The sequence below is a fragment of the Anomalospiza imberbis genome, chromosome 4 (genome assembly GCF_031753505.1).
Source record: "Anomalospiza imberbis isolate Cuckoo-Finch-1a 21T00152 chromosome 4, ASM3175350v1, whole genome shotgun sequence".
Classification (NCBI taxonomy): Eukaryota; Metazoa; Chordata; class Aves; order Passeriformes; family Viduidae; genus Anomalospiza; species Anomalospiza imberbis.
Window position 1 is genome coordinate 41414932 of NC_089684.1, and position 20470 is coordinate 41435401.

Here is a 20470-nt window from a genome sequence, read left to right on the forward strand (position 1 = left end):
AAGTTACAGTACTGCAAGGCACATACATAATCACTTCCTTTCCAATATTCAGCAGATATATTCCCTGAAATAATTTTAAAATCCTCAAAACAATTAGAAATGCTACTGAGTTAACAATTTCTATTTTAAAAACATTGCTCCTACACAACATGCACTTTTTTGGATAACAAGTCAGCAAATATTTATAATTTTTTTCTTTTCAGTTACACTGGAAATTGACTGAATAATTTTTAACCTGGAAAGTACTGTTTCATATCACATTTAAGTTATTGCCTTAATTACAAATGGCATCATCTCTGAAAATCCACACAGGTATTGTATTGAAAATAAGCAGTAGGTGAGAAACTACAGATGCAGTTTAGCCCATCTGAAAATGGCTTTCCACATAAAGCAACACCACCAGAGAAAAAAATGAACTTTTTTCATTCAGTGGATGAGGACAAGAGAAACTGATGTAAGTGCATTTTGTTCAGTTTAATGTAACGTCATTAGCATTTACTTTAAAAAAATCTTAATTTTCTCGTTTTTGGGCAAGCATATCGTACTATGAAAGCAACTGAACTTTTAAGAGGTAGGTTTTTTTCCATTATGCGCTTATTTATTTCAAATAAAACATAACCAAAAAAACACTAATATTTGCTTTTGGACAAGGATCCAGTCTCAAAGCCTGGTACAACTCCGACAGAGTTAAGTATTTTATTTGTCCTCAGCAGTACTCAGCTGCTTTGGAACCAGTGTATTCCAGGTTGTCTTCACGGTCAAAAGACCAATCTACCGACGGTACTGAACCCACCCCCTCCTCCTCCACCTGTCGGCCCACAACTTCCCGGGGGATCATTGTCATCAAATCCATTGGGTCGGAAAGAGCAAGAGGCTGAGGCAGCTTGAAGTGCTTGTGTTCGAGCACTAAGCTCTTGCTCCTGAAATGAAAGAATAAAGACAATTAAAAAAAAAACCCAACCCACAATCTCATGCCCTTGATGCCCTTTTAAAGCAGCATCACTAATTTCTAGTGAACAGCTTTGCTGAACTTTCAAGTTGAACATCCACAGCCAACCTAAGATGTACAATTTCACTGGCTGCCAGTACGCGTAAGTGAAACAAAATTAAATCATTCTGAGTTCATGCTAAAATTGTATTTTATAGCAACATGGGATGCTATTAAAAAAATGAGACTGCTGATGAGAAGTTAACAAAACAGGTTTTGATATGTTTCATATAAATTTTCATCCTAGCAATTTTCAAATACTCTTGTTCTTGGTTGCAAAGTCAAAAGGTAAAACCTTTATATCAATGTTCGTTACTTTAAAGACATTTTTTCATTCCACTCCATCAACTGCATAGAGTAGCAATATACTCAGATAAAAGGCCAAAAGATGGACAAGCTATCTAGTTTCTATTCACTGCAGCTTATCAGCTTTCAATTATTATTGCTATGCTAACTGTTAGAACGTAGCAAGTCTCTGCAACTCTCAAGTACTTCAAAAAATCAGAGTCCTCCGCTGGAAAATGCACCCGCACAAGGGGAAGGAACATGAAAGCTCTGCCTCCTGCCAGCAGCTTTTTCAGCTGAATGCTCCTGAGGCTTCTTAAGACATCTAAGAAAGGGACTGAGCACATGCTTTTCCTTCATTAGGCACATCATGCTCTATTTTGTCTCTGGCCAACTAGTTCAATAAGCCCTGCAGCAATTTTCTATCTTTAGTATACCTTTCTCAAAGTGGCCAAGAGCTTCAAAAATTGAGGGAGAGAAGGCAGATGTTGGCTCTGGAAGGCTAACAGGAAAAGACAGTGAACCTGGTAACAAACTGAAAGCATTCCAGTGCTAAGGCTCATACCAATAGCTGCCTTCACATGACACTTCATCACCACACACCTCCTTAAAGGCAATGGGAGCAAACTTTAGAACAGGGTTTTATTAACTACAGGGGTCACCCTCAATTCTCCCTGACTGTATTATACTACCATGAAACCACTAAACTCGAGTCTTGTCCAACTACTTTCACAGTTGCTAAAAGCAGACTTTGTGAATTAAAATTATTTTGCCCTTTTCAAAAACACAGCCTAAGTTTGTAACTATTGTACACTACTAAGGACTGACATTCATAATCATTTTCAAAATTAAGATATTTGGAGGACACTGTCTACACGGATGTGTCGGTCATATTCCTCAAGACAGTATTATGCTAACTCCAGCAATATGTGGAGTTGTAAGTATCTGGCTAACTCTATGACACACCAAAAACTATGTATGTTTACTAGTAATAACAAGGAAATATTAAAAACTTGTCTTACCAGAAATCAACCACAGATTTTGATTAAAATAGCAGACCTTGCATAAATAGCCCATTTAGTTCAAAAACTACATTACAAAACTGTTTACCTTACAGCACTGGCATTTTTACAAGCAATAGCCTTATTTCTAAAAACATTGAATGTTTTCAGGTTGTTATATTTGTCCCCACAAGTACTACATTAGGTAAGTAAAACTTGATAGTACAGTTCTCTTGACTCAGAATAATGAAGAGCATCCTCCCTTGCTTTCCATTTGTTCACAGTAAGGGTTTTAAAATTTGTTTTAAATAGAGTGGGAGCTACCCATATTGCAGGTTTAGTTATTTATACTGAAAACATCTTAATTTACCATGTGGTAAACAGATATGCAATAGCAAAACAAAAGCAGTAAGATAAAGAATTATTTTGAGCATATCTTTTGAAAATTAAAGGCTTTTTCAGGACAGAAAAATATATTCTTAACTTAGCTGGAAAACATTAATTTAGAACTCCGAACCAACAATGAAATATGGCATCTTAAAATTAGAATAATCTAATTCAGTGAAACACAGTATTAGCATTAATTTCAGAAAAACAGTAACCAAGCACTTGTAATGAATCTCAATTAAAATGAGAAAAGGTCAGGAGCTCAGAAACTCTGAGATTAATAAAACACTACAAAAAAAAGCCAATACCAAAGAATTCAAAAGTGAAAGGTAGGTAAAGATCTAAAAGCAAACAAAAAAGAAAACCCCAGAAAGCAAACAAAAATAATATGCTTTGAAAATATTTTTAATTTTGAGACAGTTACAATTACAAAAGGAAAAAACTCACCAAATAGGGCAAGGAGTAATGGTTTTAAACTAAGCAAGGGTAGAGTTAGACTAGATAAAAGGAATGAATTTTTAATGAGGGTGGTGAAGCACTGGGGGTTACCCAGAGGTGGTAAATGCCCCATCCCTGGAAACATTCAGGGCCAGGCAGGATGGGACTTTTAGTAACCTGGTCTAGCTGAAGATGTCCCTGCTCGTGGCAGGGGCTGAACTAGATGGCTTTTAAAAGCCCCTTCCAACCCAAGCTATTCTTTGATTCTGCAATCAGAGATTGCCACTACAGAAGACAAGAGAAAGCCAAGACAAGATGTGGCACATAAGCAGAGACAGACAGGATGTCATGCAGCTTGTAAGTAACGACAGAGTTGCAATTTAAGCTCTCAGTTTTCCTGTTCATGTTTGTAAAATACCTGCAGCAGATTTTCCACAGTGAGATTTAGCTCATTTTTTCTAAGTTAAATTTACCTAGTTCTTCTAATTTGAGTTGCCCTATAGCCCTTATAGGAATAGCTTAACCCATCAAAGAGCACACAGTAAAACATACTTTTACTTCTAGAACATAAAAAAAAAAAAGAAGCAGCAATGCTTTAAGAAAAAGATACTGAAGTGTGGAGAACACTGTTTTTTTTTAAGAGCAAACAAAAGACTGCCACAGCTAGGTGAAGTTCTCAGACCACAGGGACCATGCTGCTGGAAGTGCTGGTCCCAGAGGATATGGCATAGGCAGCAAAGGGAAAATGGAATCCAGTCACCCACATTTGGTCATCATTTCAGTTGTTCCAGCATTTGGGTAAGAACAGTTTTGTAAGTCAAACTTCACTACAAATGAAAATGCACTAGTAAGGACACCACTTAGAAGTTTTTAAGTAAACTTAAGCCACTCTTGTAATTTAGTAAGGGCAATGAAAGTTTGAACTGCTTCAAGCCTCTCCCATATGGAATGACAAGTGGTTAAACGACCTATACAAGCATATCCACTCAAAGTTTAAACTGAAATGAGTTTATGCAATTTTCCTTGATATTTCCTATCTAACAGTGACAACCTTACAACAAAACCTGTCCAGCAACACCAAGATGAAGCCAGACTGATGATTTATAAGGTTAATATAGCAGAATACTTAAAAGCTACTGTCCCTTTAGACTGCCTTTTGTGAGGAGACACCCTTCACACAAAGGAGGAACAAACACAATCTTCTCTCATCTAGACTTTGCTTATTTTCCTTGTCTCAGCTGTTTTAGCTAGAGAAGAAGACACCCTCTACACAAAATTTCCATCTTACCTGCAAGTATAGTTTGTTATCTTTTGTAATTGCATCCATGAGGTCTTTTTGTAGAGGAGGGTCTCCATTTACCCAGAGGCCATTAGCTGGATTGGTGTTGAAGCCACAGGTGCTGTTCTGCTTTTTGTAAAACAGAACATAAGCAGTGTCCTTTGGAAATCTACTGGTGATTTTCTGGACTGACTGAAATGAGGTAAATGTCACTCTGCTGTCATTGAACAGAAACCATTCTCTTGGCATCTCAGTGTCCAGCTCATTTTCTACAACAGTGCAAGGACTCTCCTCTGTAAACAACTTATCCTGAGGAGAAACTAAAGAAAGAGCTGTAGACTGGTGGCAGAGCCCTGAAGGCCTTGACCCAGTAACATTTCTAGCATATGAATAATAATGTCCACTTTCAGAGGATACACCAGAATGCACCACCACAGAGCTCAACACATAGGGCACCAGTTGTGGGCAGGCCACTTCATCAACACCAGAGGGCTTCAGTTTTTTAGCAAGGTTTTCTCCAGTATCAGAAATCTCCACACCAACAGACCAGCCTCCTGAAACAACAGCTAAAGGGGATGTTGCTCTTTTCACTGGCAGTTCCAATACAAGTGGTAGAGAAACATTGTCCAAGATTTTGCGCCTTATGTGACACTTTGGATCATATGAAAATCTCAAAAGAGTGAGGATGAGGTATTCAGGTTCCTCAATGATCTGCATAGTTTTTTCAGCATTCTGTAGAGAGGCACACTTTTCACAATAATATTTGTTGTCTCCACTAAGGATCTCAGGTGCCAGAAAATAATTGAGTAAGTCTGTAACTGACAGGGTATTTTTACCTACTAGACTCTGAGACATATCCCCATTATTTTCAATTTTGAGTTCAGAAATTGTGGTATTCTCAGGGCTTGGCTCACTAGTAAAATCTTCTATGGTTCCTTCATTCATTATTGTGTCACATCCGTGACTTACTTCCAAATTACTGAGAGGTGTTTCTGCAGCAGGACTGGTTGCTGCAGTATTACTTTGCATCATGTAGTCATCTTTCACTTCAGAGTGCTCTATGCATTTTGGGTCAACATTCTCTAAGGAAGTTGGGGGACAGAAAGCCAAAGAGAGATCTGTGAAAGCTTCTTCCTTTTGAGACATACTTTTGCAGTTCAAGCAGCATATGTTAGTCTTCAATTTTCCTCCAAACATCTTCTCTATCAGAGTTCTTTCTTCACTCCCCATACAAGGTGCTTCAGTAAATAGTTGTGTTTTATGGGCAGTTTCTTGTGCCTGGGATTTGTCAGTCATAATACTTTCAGAACTCTTGGCTGAAGACAATGCTTTCAAAGTTCTCTCTTCTTCATGCAACCTGAAGACAAAGAAAAATAAATCCAAGTAACTGTGCTATTTTCCAATATTGCCACAGTACTTCAGATTTTTTTTCCAGCTAAAAAATACAGATCGTTAAGTTGCTAAAGTGTCTTACACTAAAAAAATCTGTTTGCTTTTTTTTATATAAGGAAGCTGAAGCATAGAGTTCCAAAACAGAGTATAAGTGGCACAAATGCATTTATTGTGGGTCTCATTATATATAACAGAACACATGGGATATACTGAAAGAACTGGCAAATATCAAAGAAACATAACAATGTTTATATTATTTACCATTATATTGTGTTAATAAATCAGCTCTCGACTTGACTGGGCCTGTATGTCAGACTTTGTAAGAGAAAAAGTAACTATTTGTCTACTGCCAGACTATTTCCAAAGAAAACGTCAGAATTCTGCACCCAGGAAAGTTCTGCAGCAAGAAAATCCAAACCAAAAGAGGAACCCAAAACATGGGGAAAAAAATAAGAGAACACTACTTCACTATTGAGATAAATTTCTCCAGAAGTGGAATGTGTCTTAAAGTAATATTGCTTAAGCCCCATTGAGCAAGCCGAAAACAAACAGGGTTATTAATAAATTTAGGTATTACTGATTTATCTCTGCCACAGTTAATTTGCTTGCTTAATTGGTTATAAAGACACGTACGTACGTCTCTTTGTGACTTACTGACCTCGTACGAAACTCAGCTGTCTCCACCAACGTGAAGTTCCAGCAGCACAACTAAACTGCTTTCACCAACTACATTAATTTAACAACAGGACCACAACTTGAACATAATACCCATGTTTAGATTTATAAAAGTGGCATATTGTTACCACCATAACCTGTTCTCAATTATGTGGATTCAAGATAGCATCCAGACTTCACTACAGACTAAACCCATGAAGAAAAGTAGTTTGTAGACTATACAGAAAACCAGAGAAAGACAGGAACAAGGCTGAAAATTCCTGATCCCCACTCATGTAGTGGAACTGTTACACAACTGCTCCTAAGAGTTCAACATTATGTGGTAAGGCTGTAGATTCACTCCCATTAATGGCACCATAACCATACCTGTCTAGCAGGAATCTGAGATATTCTGAACAATCCTGCTGGGATCGAGGGGTGAACCATGGTGGTCTGGAAGCTTCAAAGAAAATTCTAGGAGCATATGCCTCCCTCTGTTCAAGTGAGAGAACAGGCAAGGTTACATAGGAACAATTTAAAGTTGGTTATAGTATTTTAATAGTAACAGCTGAACTATGGACAACATTATCCCAGAGTAGCTGAATGAAACACAAGGTACACAAACATTTAAACAACTTAAGGGTGAGCCATTAATTTTGTGGCAATCACCTCTAGTACAAAGATAAAAATAGTTTATCCTGCTGGCAAATATTAATGTTTAGTGAGTACAAGCCAGGTATTTTAGCAAGCTACCATTCTTGCTGGTGAGTTAAAAAACCTGTTTGCTTTCTTCAGAACACCGGTACTTCATAAGTACCCATTTATTCTGAAGCTGATCCAGCCTCATCCTCTTCACAAGTTTATTGCTATTATTCAAAGAGAATAGAAGTGTCCTGCTCCCTTCCAGCATTAGCAAAATGTTTTGAACAGCTAATAATGTTCATATCAGAATTTGAACAACAATAAAATTTAGTGTAAAAATCAATGAAGAAGGCCATAGTTTACCCTAGAAAGATATATAAAATCAGCTTGTTTATCAACTCAGGTCATATTCGGATTTTTTTCATTCTTGCTTCTCAAAGAAAACCTATCACTACCTATTAATAAAAACAACAAAATGCCAACATCTTCCACCTAGAGAAATGTGTATTTCATAAGTCCATCCACACCATCTGAGCATTCGAAGGCAGACTGATTCGAAAGCAGACTGATTATACTTGAAATACTCCAGAGGCATCAAGTTTGTTTCTCAGTTTTGGTATATAGATCTAAGCTTAAAGAAAAGCAGATTAAAAACTAACATACCTGGGTATGGGCCAAAAATGCAAAAAGATGCTGTAATTTTCTCATTAGGGAATTACAGCCATTTAGATTCAGAGATAAAACATGTCTTCTGAAACTGAAATGAAAGAGACATCAGTTTCCTTGCTAACATTCTAACAATGCAGTTATCATTCCAGCTCAGATAATTACTTCAAATTGAAAGAAAGCAAAACACATAACACTTCCCTTTAATACTGGAATTCAGCTCTAGTGCAGATATAAAATTACTGTATGGTAAGAATTAACACTGCAAAATACCTATGTCTTTAAACATTTAAATGGGTAGGAATGGGATACAGAGAGACTTTTTTAAATACCTTTCCAGATTATAACAAAAGCATCACCAAAAGCTTTTACAATGCAGCAGTGAGCAAGGACAGTGAGGAAAAAAGGACGTGTCTTTTGACACTGGGCAGAAGGATCAGGATTTTTAGTGGCTAAAATTGCAGTTTCCAGAGCTAAACTTGAAACAAGAGCAATCAGCAACTGAGTGCAAAACAAGCCACTCAGCTCTAGCAAGGTGAGAGACTCAGGCACATGTTACAATTCCGTGAAAATCAAGAACGCAGTAACTGCACGAATTATTTGCAATTAAAAGAGCTGTTAAGAAGCACTTACTCTGTAGCCATAAAAAGTGCCTGAATAACACTGTTCATGTAGCAGGTATTTCCTAGATTTATTAGGCCTGTCTTCCCAGTTTCAGATTTTCCAGAAAGTCTAGATAAACAAGATGGCAAAGAACTGGATTGAGAAGTCCAGGCACTCCGACTGAGGATCAACTTAATCTTCTCTTCAGTGGGCTTGGGCATATCCTACAAGAGAAACATTTAACATGCTTAATAGGTTTCTTTATTTGCTTCTACAACAGGTAGAAGCAGTATTGTATCTTCCATTGTGATTTCAATATCTACATTGAATTGTACCATTCAGCAGTATTGTATCTTCCCCTGCTCCCCAGTTCTCCTTCAAGGTCTTCCTGCTGTCTCTGATAGCCTAGGAGATACAACAGCCCCCCTGCCCTTGCTCCCTTCCCTCCCCTCAACCTTCTCCTTCAAAGCTTTATACTTATTTTATATTTCAAACATAGGATTGATACGAGATAATGTGATTAGCTCTTTTCTCCATGTGGAAGCTCTAAAGAATTTGGATCTGTGGAACTACAGCTTCACATCTGGGAAAACAAAAAAAACATTCCACACTCTTAACATTGCTAATGTACCTTAATAGCTTCCAGAATGGGTTCATAGAGCTCTGGAAAACCTGAATAATGATACATCATACAGTGTATCAACTCAGTCAACTGCATCAAAAAGGCTGTACTGGAAGGCAAGCCATCTCTTTTGAAGGAGTGAACCAAACTGACCACGTGTGGGACAATCTGAATGGGAAAACAAAGAAACAAACAGAAAGGTGTTAACTGCATTTTCTCATTGTTTTTTTCCTTCTACAAAATACTGCATTGAACTTCATTGGTTTATACATGCCAAATGACAGGGGATCTTTTGTTATTAAATAAGAAGTGGTTGAGAAACAATGACTTGAAAAATGTACATTATTCTTTACACATGACAATTTTCAAGCAGCACAATTAACTATTTAATGATCTCTTTAGTTCACATAGCAAGTGTCAAAAGGAACTTTATGAACTTAAAAGGTGCATGATAAGGTTTTAAACAGTCAAGTGTCCAAAAGTACTCATCTTATTAAGGATAGTAACTGCAAACTTTTTGCTTTTGTGCCACCACTAACAGTTTAGCATCTTGTTCTGATTTCACAGATACGGTTTTTAAAACATCTAAATTTTCCTTTAACAGAACGTAATGCTTGGACTCACGAGCCAATGAATACATTCCTGCTATTCCTACAAGAAGGAAACTGGCCCATAGCTCCACCTAGTGAGGCAGCTCAGCTCCATAAACCACGACCATGTCATTTACTACAAGCTGAAAGTTTACCACCGCTGTAGTAATCCCTTTGAGACTTAGTTCAGATTCAGGACTACTTTAAATTGGGTCAGATTATAATCAGAAGTGTTTACTTCATCTCCTTTTTCTTCTTCAGCACAGCTCTCTACTTTTAAATGCACGAGACATTAGTCTTAAGACATCAAGTGGAAATTTACTTCAAAGCAATTTACAAAGAGGGGGACTTCTCACTGTGAACCAAAGTATTTCAGACACCTTTGCCAGTTGCCAAGCGATTAACTGTGAAAGAAGTTGATAGAACAATTTCTCATAATGAATTACTACCAAACAATTTGTAAACTAAAGGCATAAAATACAGAACAGGAATCTGAGGAAGGTATACCAATTACAAGAACTGATGTAGTTCAAAACACCAAAGTAAAAAGGGCTAGGTGCAAAATACAGATTCGTCACTTTTCCAAATATTGGTTATTGTCCGGGTATAAAAGATATTTTTACATCTCTGATAAATAAGCCTTGCTCTTTAGGTAAGCAAGATATCCACTGTTTAAAAATAAAAACACAAAGATGAAGTGCTCACTGTACCGCAAGTCAATACTGCTATTGCAATGAAAAAATTCCGTCTTCCACTTTACAAATGCTGGTACACAGCAATGAGAAAGCAACTACTGAGGTCCAAGAAGGAGCTTTGTATCAAGCAGATCTGAGATATGATAATTCTGCATAGACAAGCACACGGGAAGAAAAAGTATAGGTCTCAGTTCTGTCAAAGAGAGTCAAATTCTGCAGGCTGGATAATACTGAAAGTTACACTTTGAATACACACAGAATTCTCTCTTCTGGCTTGAGGTTGCATTAAACTTTTATATATCAATAGATTTTTGATGATGATAAGTTCTACATCATAAGTACATGACTGCTTCTGCTACAAAAATATCAAATTAATTTATGCTAATGATGCTCAAGTGTAAGAAGGGGGAACATAGTTTCAGATGCATTACCAAGTAAATTAATTTCTATTTATCAAATGTGCATTGGGCACGTTAATAATCAGACCATTTGCTATTAAAAAACTAAACAAGCACTTAAAGTGAAGGAAGATATTACGGAATACTAAATGGTAGCAGTACAAAAAAATGATAATGAAAGGAGAAAATTGTTTAAAATTGAGTAAAAATGGTCATGAAATCTTGTAGGGAGGTGTTTATGCAGTACAGCATGCAGCCTTCAATAGAAATTTTCTCTGGTAAAACTAATTCCTCTTTCTACAATAGGCTACCTCATATTTTACATTTTTTCTAATGTTTTGTCTCAGGAAAAAAGAAGAAAAGCAAGACAGAAAAATATGTGAACTATTTATGTTTTGAGCATATTCAAAGCTTTTAATTGTAACTCAAATTTCTATCTTAAGACAAGATCAGGGCAGTGGAGAAACTTCAGAGATCTCTTGTTAAAAACCAATGTAACGGGCAAAAGGCAATTACTCTGACATTAAATAAAGGACTTGATATCCTTTCAGAGCCTTGGGAACAGCTTAGAAACAATGGGCCAGGCTGTTACTATTAAATCTCAGACATTTCTCCTAAACTTTAAGCTGAACACCAAGTGTGGGAACACCTTGCTGTATTAATACAGTCACTGTCACACCCTCCTATCTATGCCCTTAACTAATGGAATGCATTTTGAAAAGGGGTTATTAAATATGGTGACCTTTAATTTGCCCATGAACACTGACACAGCACAGCTTTCTGGAAGTTAAGTACTTCTTGGTCTTGAGCCTATTCAGGGTGACCAGGTCACATAAAGCAGATTATCACTATTATCTGTTTTCCCCAAACAGCTGTCCTCAAAAACCTACTTGCTGCCCAACTTTATCAGCCAATTTCACACACACACACATAAAATGGATTTCCAGAAACATGCAATCAAAATGTGGTGCCCAGATACTCCTGCCAGAAACAGATACATACAAGGAAGGACAATGCTTGTTTCCAGTTATATATGAAGTGGTTGAATCTGGAAGCTAAAAAGCCTTCCTGTAACCACAGGAACCTGATTCTAGGACCTTCCAACAGACAAAATCCAAGCACATCAATTCTGTTGCTCTTTACACCCATTTAAAAAATGACACAGTGAGTGACATTTCAAAGCACTGAAAAATGGTTATTTAGTAACTCACCAAATGAAAAGCTTCTGGAGAATGCTGGAAACTAAGTAACATGTGGGAAAGGACAGCAAGGGCACCAGGCCTCACTAGAGGAAACCAAAGTCGATTAAAGACCTAAAAAAACCCATATTTATTTTAGTGAATCTGCAAAGTAAAATATCAGTAAACACAAAAACAAATCTTCCAACAAACAGCCATTTGAAACAGACAAAATCATTCGATGCAAGTGACAGCTATAGATGCATTTACATATTTGCAGAGTAAGAAGGCACTGTATGTTACAATAAAAACAATGCTACACAATTGCATAGCTGGTAGCAATTCCTTTCCCTCTCCCTCAGTTTTGAATGCTTTTTTCCAACATACCAATTCAATCTTAAGCAGAGTGACATCAATGAGGATGGTAAATTTCTGGACTGCAGCTAATCCTTTCAGCAGAGCAATCACCCATGTTTCCACATGCTGAGCCAGAGGCCAGGACAGCCAGTCAATCATTCTGCAAGGCAAGAGGAGAACAAAAAATACAAAAAAAAAATCAATATGCCACTAACTTTAATAAAAAAATACACTCTGTATTAGCTTGTAACATGCTTATGCAATAAGACTCACAATAAGTAATGAAGGAATGCTGGGCAAGTGGTAAATTAATTTTGATTATATCCCAAGTCATTTAACTCTGAAATTAATAATGATTTATTTAATACATTTGAAGTAAATATGCATCCCCAAAAATATGTTATCATAAAAAAGTCAATATTTTGTATTGTTTCTTGTTGGTCTAGAAAATGCACCCTGATTTTACAGACATTGAGCTAACATATGGCAAAAACTTATTGCTGAAAAAGTGCCTATACCTGGTAACCTCCCCTCTAACACCTTTTACTCCAATGCAGACCAAAACTGACTACTAAGGAAGCCAACTCCTGGAAACCAACTCAAACACTCTAAATTAATGGTAAAATCTAGTCATTTTAAATACATTGAGCAGTCTTGGGTCTGCATACATCTCAAAAGGGAGCATTTCACTTGATCTAAGAAAAAAAGTGAAGGGACCTCCTGTGCCTAGGAAATACAGTGAAATATCAGGAACAGAAAACAGAGGTATTTTAAACTAATAGTCAATTTATACTGATCCTCAAAGCAGACAAGCAGATGAGTTGAAACAATTTTAAGACACAGACAATACTGTAAGGGAGTGCCAGCTAAAACATGAAATCAAGGCTTTGTTCTGAGATTTTACTTGGCAATATTTTGACTTTTTTTTTAATTGTCCACAAGATTCCTTTCTTCAAACAAGATGAGGCAGGACTAATTAGGTGGAAGAAAAAATTGTCTACCACAAGAGTGGACAGATATTGAGACAAGTTACAATGTATATATCTTAGAATCTGCACATATAAAATTCATAGGTTTCTCTAAAACAAGAGATCTTTAGAACTGCCTTTTTAACAAACAAGCACAAATCTTATCAAGTCTCTTCTGTATTACTACAAAAAAAAAGAATTTGGGAAAAAAAACATGGCAACATCATAATCAGTACTCTGAATTTACACAAAGCTCTCCTTTCCTCAAGATGTTAAATTCAAACATGTTTAGCCTGAGCAACCTTTCCATATATCCTCTAAAATAGAGAATCAAAAACACAGGCCCAAACTGTTTTTGTCTGTGAAGAAATAACCTTAACCTAAAAAAAGACCCCCACAACTCATAAACCAATCATCTTCAAATCTTCCCCTCCTTGATTTGTAGGCTTGATATTTTTCAGCAGTCAGAAACATCTTCACAGCTAATTTAAACCTAATGACAATATATTGTTTTCTTAACTGTTTACACAAGTATTTTGTAGAGCCCTACATCAGAACCACTATTCTAAAACATCTGACTTTTAATCTGAGACTTAATGATTTTGAGAGTAGAAACAAAAGCCAGAAAAAGAGACAGAAGTGAACTTGCAGACCTGCTTGAGACTGTCCCAAAAAGCATCAAATCTTTGATCTGGTAGGTGAAGATCAGGTATTTTGGTTGCATTTACTTGGCTTCTACTCTGTTGCAATCAATGACTGCATTTTTAGGCAGATACTAGTATGGGCCATGATGATCATGAATATAAACAGAGGATGCTTTTTTGGGTTTGACTAGATAAAGAGAACCTTAAAAGCTTCAAGAGGACCTTCTCCCTCATACCACCCTAAAATCAGCAGGTCTGTATACACACGTGTGTTCCTAGTAAGGACAGTATTTTTGATATCTTTGAATAGAAAAAAATTATTTATGCAACCTCGGACAGTAACTTCTTTCACAAAATATCTTCTTTACCACATCAAAGAAACTAGCAGCTCAGGCATGAGTACCTCAGATTAGAAAAAAAAAACCCCAAATAGCAACAGAACATCCTCAGACTTCCTGGCACCCCAAATAAATTACAAGTCTTTTACAGAATTTCACATTTTTTTCCAATAGGACAGAGCACCTGGTTATATCTGGAGTTTTTCCTAGCAAAATTTTCAGTTTCTCTTATATTTGGGTTGAAGTGTAAAGAAGCATTAAACTTGTCCGTACAAGTACATCCTAAGTACAGCCAGTTCATTTCCTCCCAGAGTTCTGAAGTAGATTCTTAAAGTAGCCATATATATCCTCAGAAAGTGAGGAAAAGCAGAAAATTGTTGAATCTGATACTTCAGGTAAGGTTTCATGAGACAGCTGAGTCAATCAGAAACAGCTCAAGCCAAATTCTAACATGAACTTGTGTCTAGTGTACCACCCACTCTGAACAAACTCAATTTATGAGTCTGTTAAATATAAATTATTTACTATTCTGTGCTCAACTTCAGAAAGTGCCACAGACTCTGGAGTGCCACAGATGTTATTAGGAAGTGAGCAACAAGGTCTCTAATTTACTGTCACCAAAGCTCTGCTAACTCTCATCAGACCTTGTTGTGCCTGGAGTTCTGCATCTCCTGGGAATGCTGCAACCCTGATGACAGCATAGTCATTTGGTGCTCCAGACATTCGAGCTGCATTAACCTCTTAACAATTGCTTCACTAAGCCAGAAGAGAGTAATAACTGCAAAGGGTTGCCAGAGGTAGAAAAAGAAACTGGATGAAGTGTTGACAAGAGGTTCCATTGAATCAACATTATTCCATAGAACAAAACTAGAGGCTCTTAAGAGAGAGTATTACCTCAAAGAATGAGGTAAAAACAAGAGAAAAACTCACCCATTACATGGCTGGTACAAAAAAAAAAAAGAGCACTTATTCGATAATAACAGCTCCTACTGTAACCAAAGCTCAGCATTGCATTACTTCCCTAAGCAGAGGCACACAGCAAAGCTGTTCTCAAGTTACAGTTATATGATCATGCTGTCCTGATGCAGCAATGCCACATAAATGTTAAAACTACACTAACCTGAAAATTAATCAGCAGCACATTACCGGCAAATTATCAGCATGACCAAATCCTGAATTTCCCAGCTCCGACCTTTAGACTGGGAACACAGCTTTGCTGAAATTTCTTCAGTCAAGGAGATTCTCTTAAAGACCCTAAACAATATGTCTAACCCCAAATTGTATTACTAATGCTGCTTCTTTTCATTATGTTTGCGACTGAAATACAGCTTCTCAACTTACCGTAAACACAAGGAATGTTTTCAGTGTGAGAAAGCCCACCAAGATATTCAAGCACTACACTATATGAATGCTTAAGTATTACAGTACGCTCAAATGGATGAACTTAAAATTAACAATATTGCAGACACTGAACTCTTAGATTAAGGCTTCTTGAAAGTTATTGTTTAAACAATACAAATTTCTAATAGTCCCTTGTTTAACTGCATTACCCATTTTCCTACCCTTCACTGGTCATTAACAGCTTCTTCAATGGGGTTAAAAAAAAGAACTTGAAGGTTTTCATCCTTTTATCACTGTCATCTTTCTGCATCACTATTATTCACATATCTGAAGATACTAACCACAATTGCAATCTGAATCCTAGTCTGTTTACACTGCTACCCATCTCCCCCACCTTTACTCGAGGTTAGATTAATGACAAACATAATATGCAATTGCTTTTACATAATTTCTATTTCGGTATCATTCAAAGAACATCCAAAAAACCTATGAGGGTTTGAGTGAAAAGGGTAATAGAGACTGTTCTCTGTGAATCTTTCTAAAAAATCATTAAGATATCTAAGCAGGAAAAAACCCCTCAAAACTGAGCAGTAAAATTCATTTTGAACTGGCTCCTCTCTTCAGAGCAGGAGATGATGGTTAATACCATCACATAAGAATGCCACCCTGCTTCTTGGAAAAGCAGTACGGTTCATCTTCTGAAAACAAGGCCTTGTTTCTCAGCTTGACTGTAAACCCCATGAAATTTCCTACTTACGCCATCTTCCATAAGGCAGGAGACCTCACTTAAGATGTCATCTAAGAGGAACACAGGTGTTTCCTCTCAGTTTCTATTTAACCCTCTTCATCCACCCCAGCAGGACTGGAGAGGGAAGCCACAACAGCAATGAACGCAGCAACCTTAAACTGAAACCATGCCAGTAATATCCACAGCATAATATATATATATGTATCCATATATCTGTATCTCCTTAAACCCTTAACATGCCAAAAAGCATGACTTGGAAGACCATCTTAAAAGTTTCTCTTCCTCACACTTTTGTTTGGTTGTTTTTTTTAATGGAACTTCAGTAACAACTTCAAGAAAGGCAAGATTAAGAAAGAGACTATTCTCTCCCTTCATAATTAAATACATTACCTGCACAGAGCTTGAGTCATACTTGCATCTTTCACATTAGGATCTGTAGTAAGGCTCCTGATGAGTACGGTAATCATCTGCAACGGTATGTGCTGCACAAGACTTGCCAGTGCAACAGAAGGCTCGAATGAAGTATCTGTAACAATTGAGTATGACATAATATAAGGAACTAAAAAGGAAATCCCACAGAAAAAAAAAGCAAGCTTTATGTTCTACCCTACAATCTTACCATAGTTTAAAAGTGACAATAAATCTATCCTACATCTTGCATTCTATTATGACAAACCAAAGTAAAATTAGAACATATCAATGAAATAAGGACAACGAACAGCTGTGAATTCTTTAGTTCATTTCATATCCATGCAAGAAACTGACAATCTGCCAACTACTTCCTCCTTCACCCTAAGTGGAATTGAGAAGTAGGTTTTGTATTTTTCTAAAAAGCAGTACCATAAGTTGTTTATTATACTTCATATTAAGCCTAGGAATTTAGTGCAGCTGGTATTCCTATCTCAACAACTCTCTGCTAACCATACCACTTATGGCAAAATGCAATGGTAAAGTTTCCCAAGTGCCTCAACAGCAAAGGCACTTTGCAATGGGAACTATTATAGTACTTCACAGATTTCAGAAGTCAGAAAGGACCTATTTACAATCACATTTCCATTACTCAGGCACTGGATGCTTCCTAAAATTTTATATATTGCTTTTACATATATTACTTATATGTATTTATAAATCCCTATTTGTTAAACAGTTCCAAGGAGCAAGAAGAAAGAGCAGCTTTTCATCGAATAACAGAACTGGAAGGGCTGGAATAACAGTGTTGGAAGGGACCTCTGAAGACCATGTAGCCTGACCCCACTGCCAAGGGTCAGGAGCAGGTAGCACAGGAACACACCCAAGTGGGGTCTCCCTCTCTCCAGAGAGGGAGACTCCATGACCTCCATGGGCAGCCTGTTCCAGTGCTCCACCATTCTCAATCTAAACAAGTTCTTCCTCATGTTAAGGTGAAACTTGTGTTTTAGTTTATGGCCTTTGCGCCTTGTCACGTTGCTGGGCACCACCAAAGTCTGACACCAGCTTCTTGGCAACAGCCTTTCACATGTTTATATGCATGTTACTTACTATTGATAGTCTTAAATATTTCTTAATAGGGCACCCAAAACCTCATTTTGGTATATGATTTAAAGTGCTGTATCAGGAGTTTTTCTGAACACCATCCTACTCTGCAGTAAAATAAATCACTATTCCCCATGTAGCTTTTTTGGGGAGGACAGGAAATAAAAAAGAAAAAGGCTTTGCTTTCTCGACAGTCAAGAAATTGCATTTTAGTATCTGGGTAAGAAAGCGGTGGTTACTAGGTGATGCCTGCAGAGAGCCCACTACTTGCGCTAAGGCTTTTCCTCTTCTCTGAATAACCTACGCGCCGCTCCCGCTCACCCGTGGCAGAGATGACAGCGAAGAGCTCCTGCAGGGAGGGCAGCAGCGTGTCGGGTTCGGCCTTCCAGACGCTCCTGAGCAGCGCGCTCACCTGGGTCACCTGCGAGACGTAGAGACGCAGCTCGGCCTCCCGGGTGCCCTGGCTCTGGAAGTGGGCGATGCTGCGCACCAGCTGCTGGCAGAAGGCGAGCGAGAGCTTCCTGCCGCGGGGCAGGCACTGCGGGAAGTCGCCCAGCAGCTGGCAGAGGCGGGCGCAGAGCGGCGGCGCCGGCCGCTCGCACACCAGCCGCAGCGCCTCCACCTGCAGCAGCTCGAAGAGCTCCAGCACCGAGGGGCAGCTCATGATGAGGCGCAGGCCCGCCTGGATGTAGTCGAGGATGGCGGGGTCGCGGTTGCTCAGCTCGCCGTAGCCGCGCTGCAGGAGGCCGAGAACGAGCCCGCGGTTAAAGAACGCCTCGAACTCGGCGCGGTGGAAGCGACCGTAGGCGTCCAGCACCTGCCGCCCCACCTGCCGCTGGAAGGGGTCGGGACCCTGCAACACCAGCCGGGTGCCGAGCGCGAACATGGCGCGGCACTGCGCCTGGCTCAGCGGAGTCTCCGCCGACTCCACCACGCGCCGCACGATCACCCGCTTCAGCGGCAGCGGGTGCGAAGAGCTCACCAGCCCCTCCAGGATCTTGTCCATGGCTCCGGGCGCATCGGCCGAGCGGCGGCGGCGGCGGGCCAGACCAGGCCTCGGCGGGGGCCGCCGCCGCCGCCGCCTCCCCGCGGCTCTCTCGCCGCCCTGCCGCGCAATGCCGCCGCTCCCCCCCCCCCGGCCTCGCCCGGGCGGCGGCGGCCGCGGCCCCGGCCCCGGCCCCGCTCCCCGGCCCGGCTGAGACGACCCCGACGGAAGCGACCGAACTCCGGACCCGACCCGGAAGCGGAGCCCCGCGGGCGGGAAGCCAGCCCGGAGAGGGCGGGGCGGCATCGCGCAGGCGCCGGCTCAGCCACGGCACGCCCCGCCCCCCGTGCTGCTGACGGCCAATGGCGAGCGAGGGCGGGGCGGGGTGCGGTCGTGAGGGGACGGGAGGACCGAGCGGCGGGGAGGGCTCGGAGGGGCCGCGTGGGAGGGGCTCGGGTGCCGGGAGAGGCTCCCAGAAGCCGGAGATTTTGGAGTCGGCGTGGGTTGTTAGCCTGTCACCTGCTCCCCGGTGTACACAAGGTCCCGCCGGCTTGCTCCATCCTCTCTCACGGAGACACTCTGGCGCATGAGGCGATGGCCGCCCGCCCTCGGCCTGCGTGTACAGCCCGTAAGCTCCTCCTGAGATGTATGTTTATTGCTTCATTACCGCTCGGATGAGCGGTAGTTATTGCTTTAGTTATTGCTCATTTTTGGATACTAGTTAGGGGTATGCTCGTGACCAGCAGCACTTCCTCAGAGAAGTCTTTGCTCTTTTGTAGCGCTCTAACAGAGCAGCAGTTAATGCTGACACACACGTGCTTGTTGGGAGGGTGTTCCCATCCTTATTTAAGCCTGGTAATCTTTCATTTCTGACCCGGTTTAGCTCCAGTTTCCAACAATCAAATCTTGTTAATGTACTTTCCATTTTCATACCACAATACATTTTGAGAATAAGTGAAAAAGAAAAAGAGTTCTGCAAATTACTAGGACTGAATATTATCATACAGTCATGGAATCTGGGAATGGTTTGGCTTGAAAGGGATCTTAAAGGTTGTCTAGTTATAGTCCCTCCTACCATGGGCAGGGCTGCCACTCAGTACATCACCTTTCTCAGAGCTCCATCCACCTTGTCCATGTTAGCTCTTTGAAAACTAGGTAACAAGAAAGGTCACAAATTGAATTAAAACCATCATTGCCAGTAAACAAACTGGAGATCAAACTCCACTCACTCAAAACAAATCCTTTAGGCCAGCTCACTGGTGACGTAGGTGACAGTCACTGGTGACAGGCCAGCTCACTGGACGTGCTGGCAAAGCCTTCTTGGTTTGCTGTTGCTCAAAACATCTTCATGCTATGTGGTTGAGCAATACCTGTAATTCAGCATCAGGAGAGTATGGGAAATGAGCCTAATTAATCCCTGCTAGTATTTGAAGTGGAACAGGAGCAGAATCTGAGCTGGAGCTTAGGCTGACAACAGATACCGTTGATTTAAGAGTAAGAACAAAGATCCACAAACCCTCCAGGGAGAGCTGTGAGATACTACAGCTGTCAAACAACAAAACATGAAACCAAAAAGTTCAGAGATGGCCTGAAAATTGAGCCCCCTGTTGATAAATTATTTCAGCTGCTCAGTTAAACAGCTTAGGTGACTTGAACCTTGCTCCTCTGTCCTTCAGTTTTCTGTTTACTCCTCACAGAAGTCTGGTTCTAGAAACCACTGTACAATTTACCGAGTTATTACAGTGCAGTATAAAGTGTG

The 20470-nt window shown here is 39.8% G+C and overlaps 1 protein-coding gene across 2 annotated transcripts; it reads right to left on the bottom strand.

Annotated features, from left to right (window-relative positions):
* Positions 1-576: 576 nt before the first annotated feature.
* USP38 (ubiquitin specific peptidase 38) lies at positions 577-18829 on the bottom strand. 2 transcript variants are annotated; one of them, XM_068188015.1, is made up of 10 exons: positions 18048-18829; positions 16605-16740; positions 12206-12335; positions 11852-11953; positions 8967-9125; positions 8366-8559; positions 7730-7823; positions 6812-6918; positions 4388-5735; positions 577-920 (listed from the first exon to the last, which is right to left on the bottom strand). In XM_068188015.1, exons 1-10 carry the CDS (start codon positions 18730-18732, stop codon positions 759-761), a joined length of 3117 nt encoding a protein of 1038 aa, XP_068044116.1. In that variant the 5' UTR covers positions 18733-18829; the 3' UTR covers positions 577-758. The 2 variants fall into 2 exon arrangements, with proteins under 2 accessions (XP_068044116.1, XP_068044117.1); XM_068188016.1 differs by lacking the exons at positions 16605-16740; positions 18048-18829 and adding an exon at positions 14770-14922.
* Between the last annotated feature and the right edge of the window lie 1641 nt (positions 18830-20470).

Coding starts and splice junctions, on each gene's coding strand:
- USP38 (XM_068188015.1), bottom strand. CDS start 18,732: ATGGACAAGATCCTGGAGGGGCTGGTGAGCTCTTCGCACCCGCTGCCG. Junction 11,954..12,205: donor CTCTGCTTAAGATTGAATTG/GTATGTTGGAAA, acceptor GGGTTTTTTTAG/GTCTTTAATCGACTTTGGTT. Junction 6,919..7,729: donor CATTTTTGGCCCATACCCAG/GTATGTTAGTTT, acceptor TCACTTGAACAG/AGGGAGGCATATGCTCCTAG.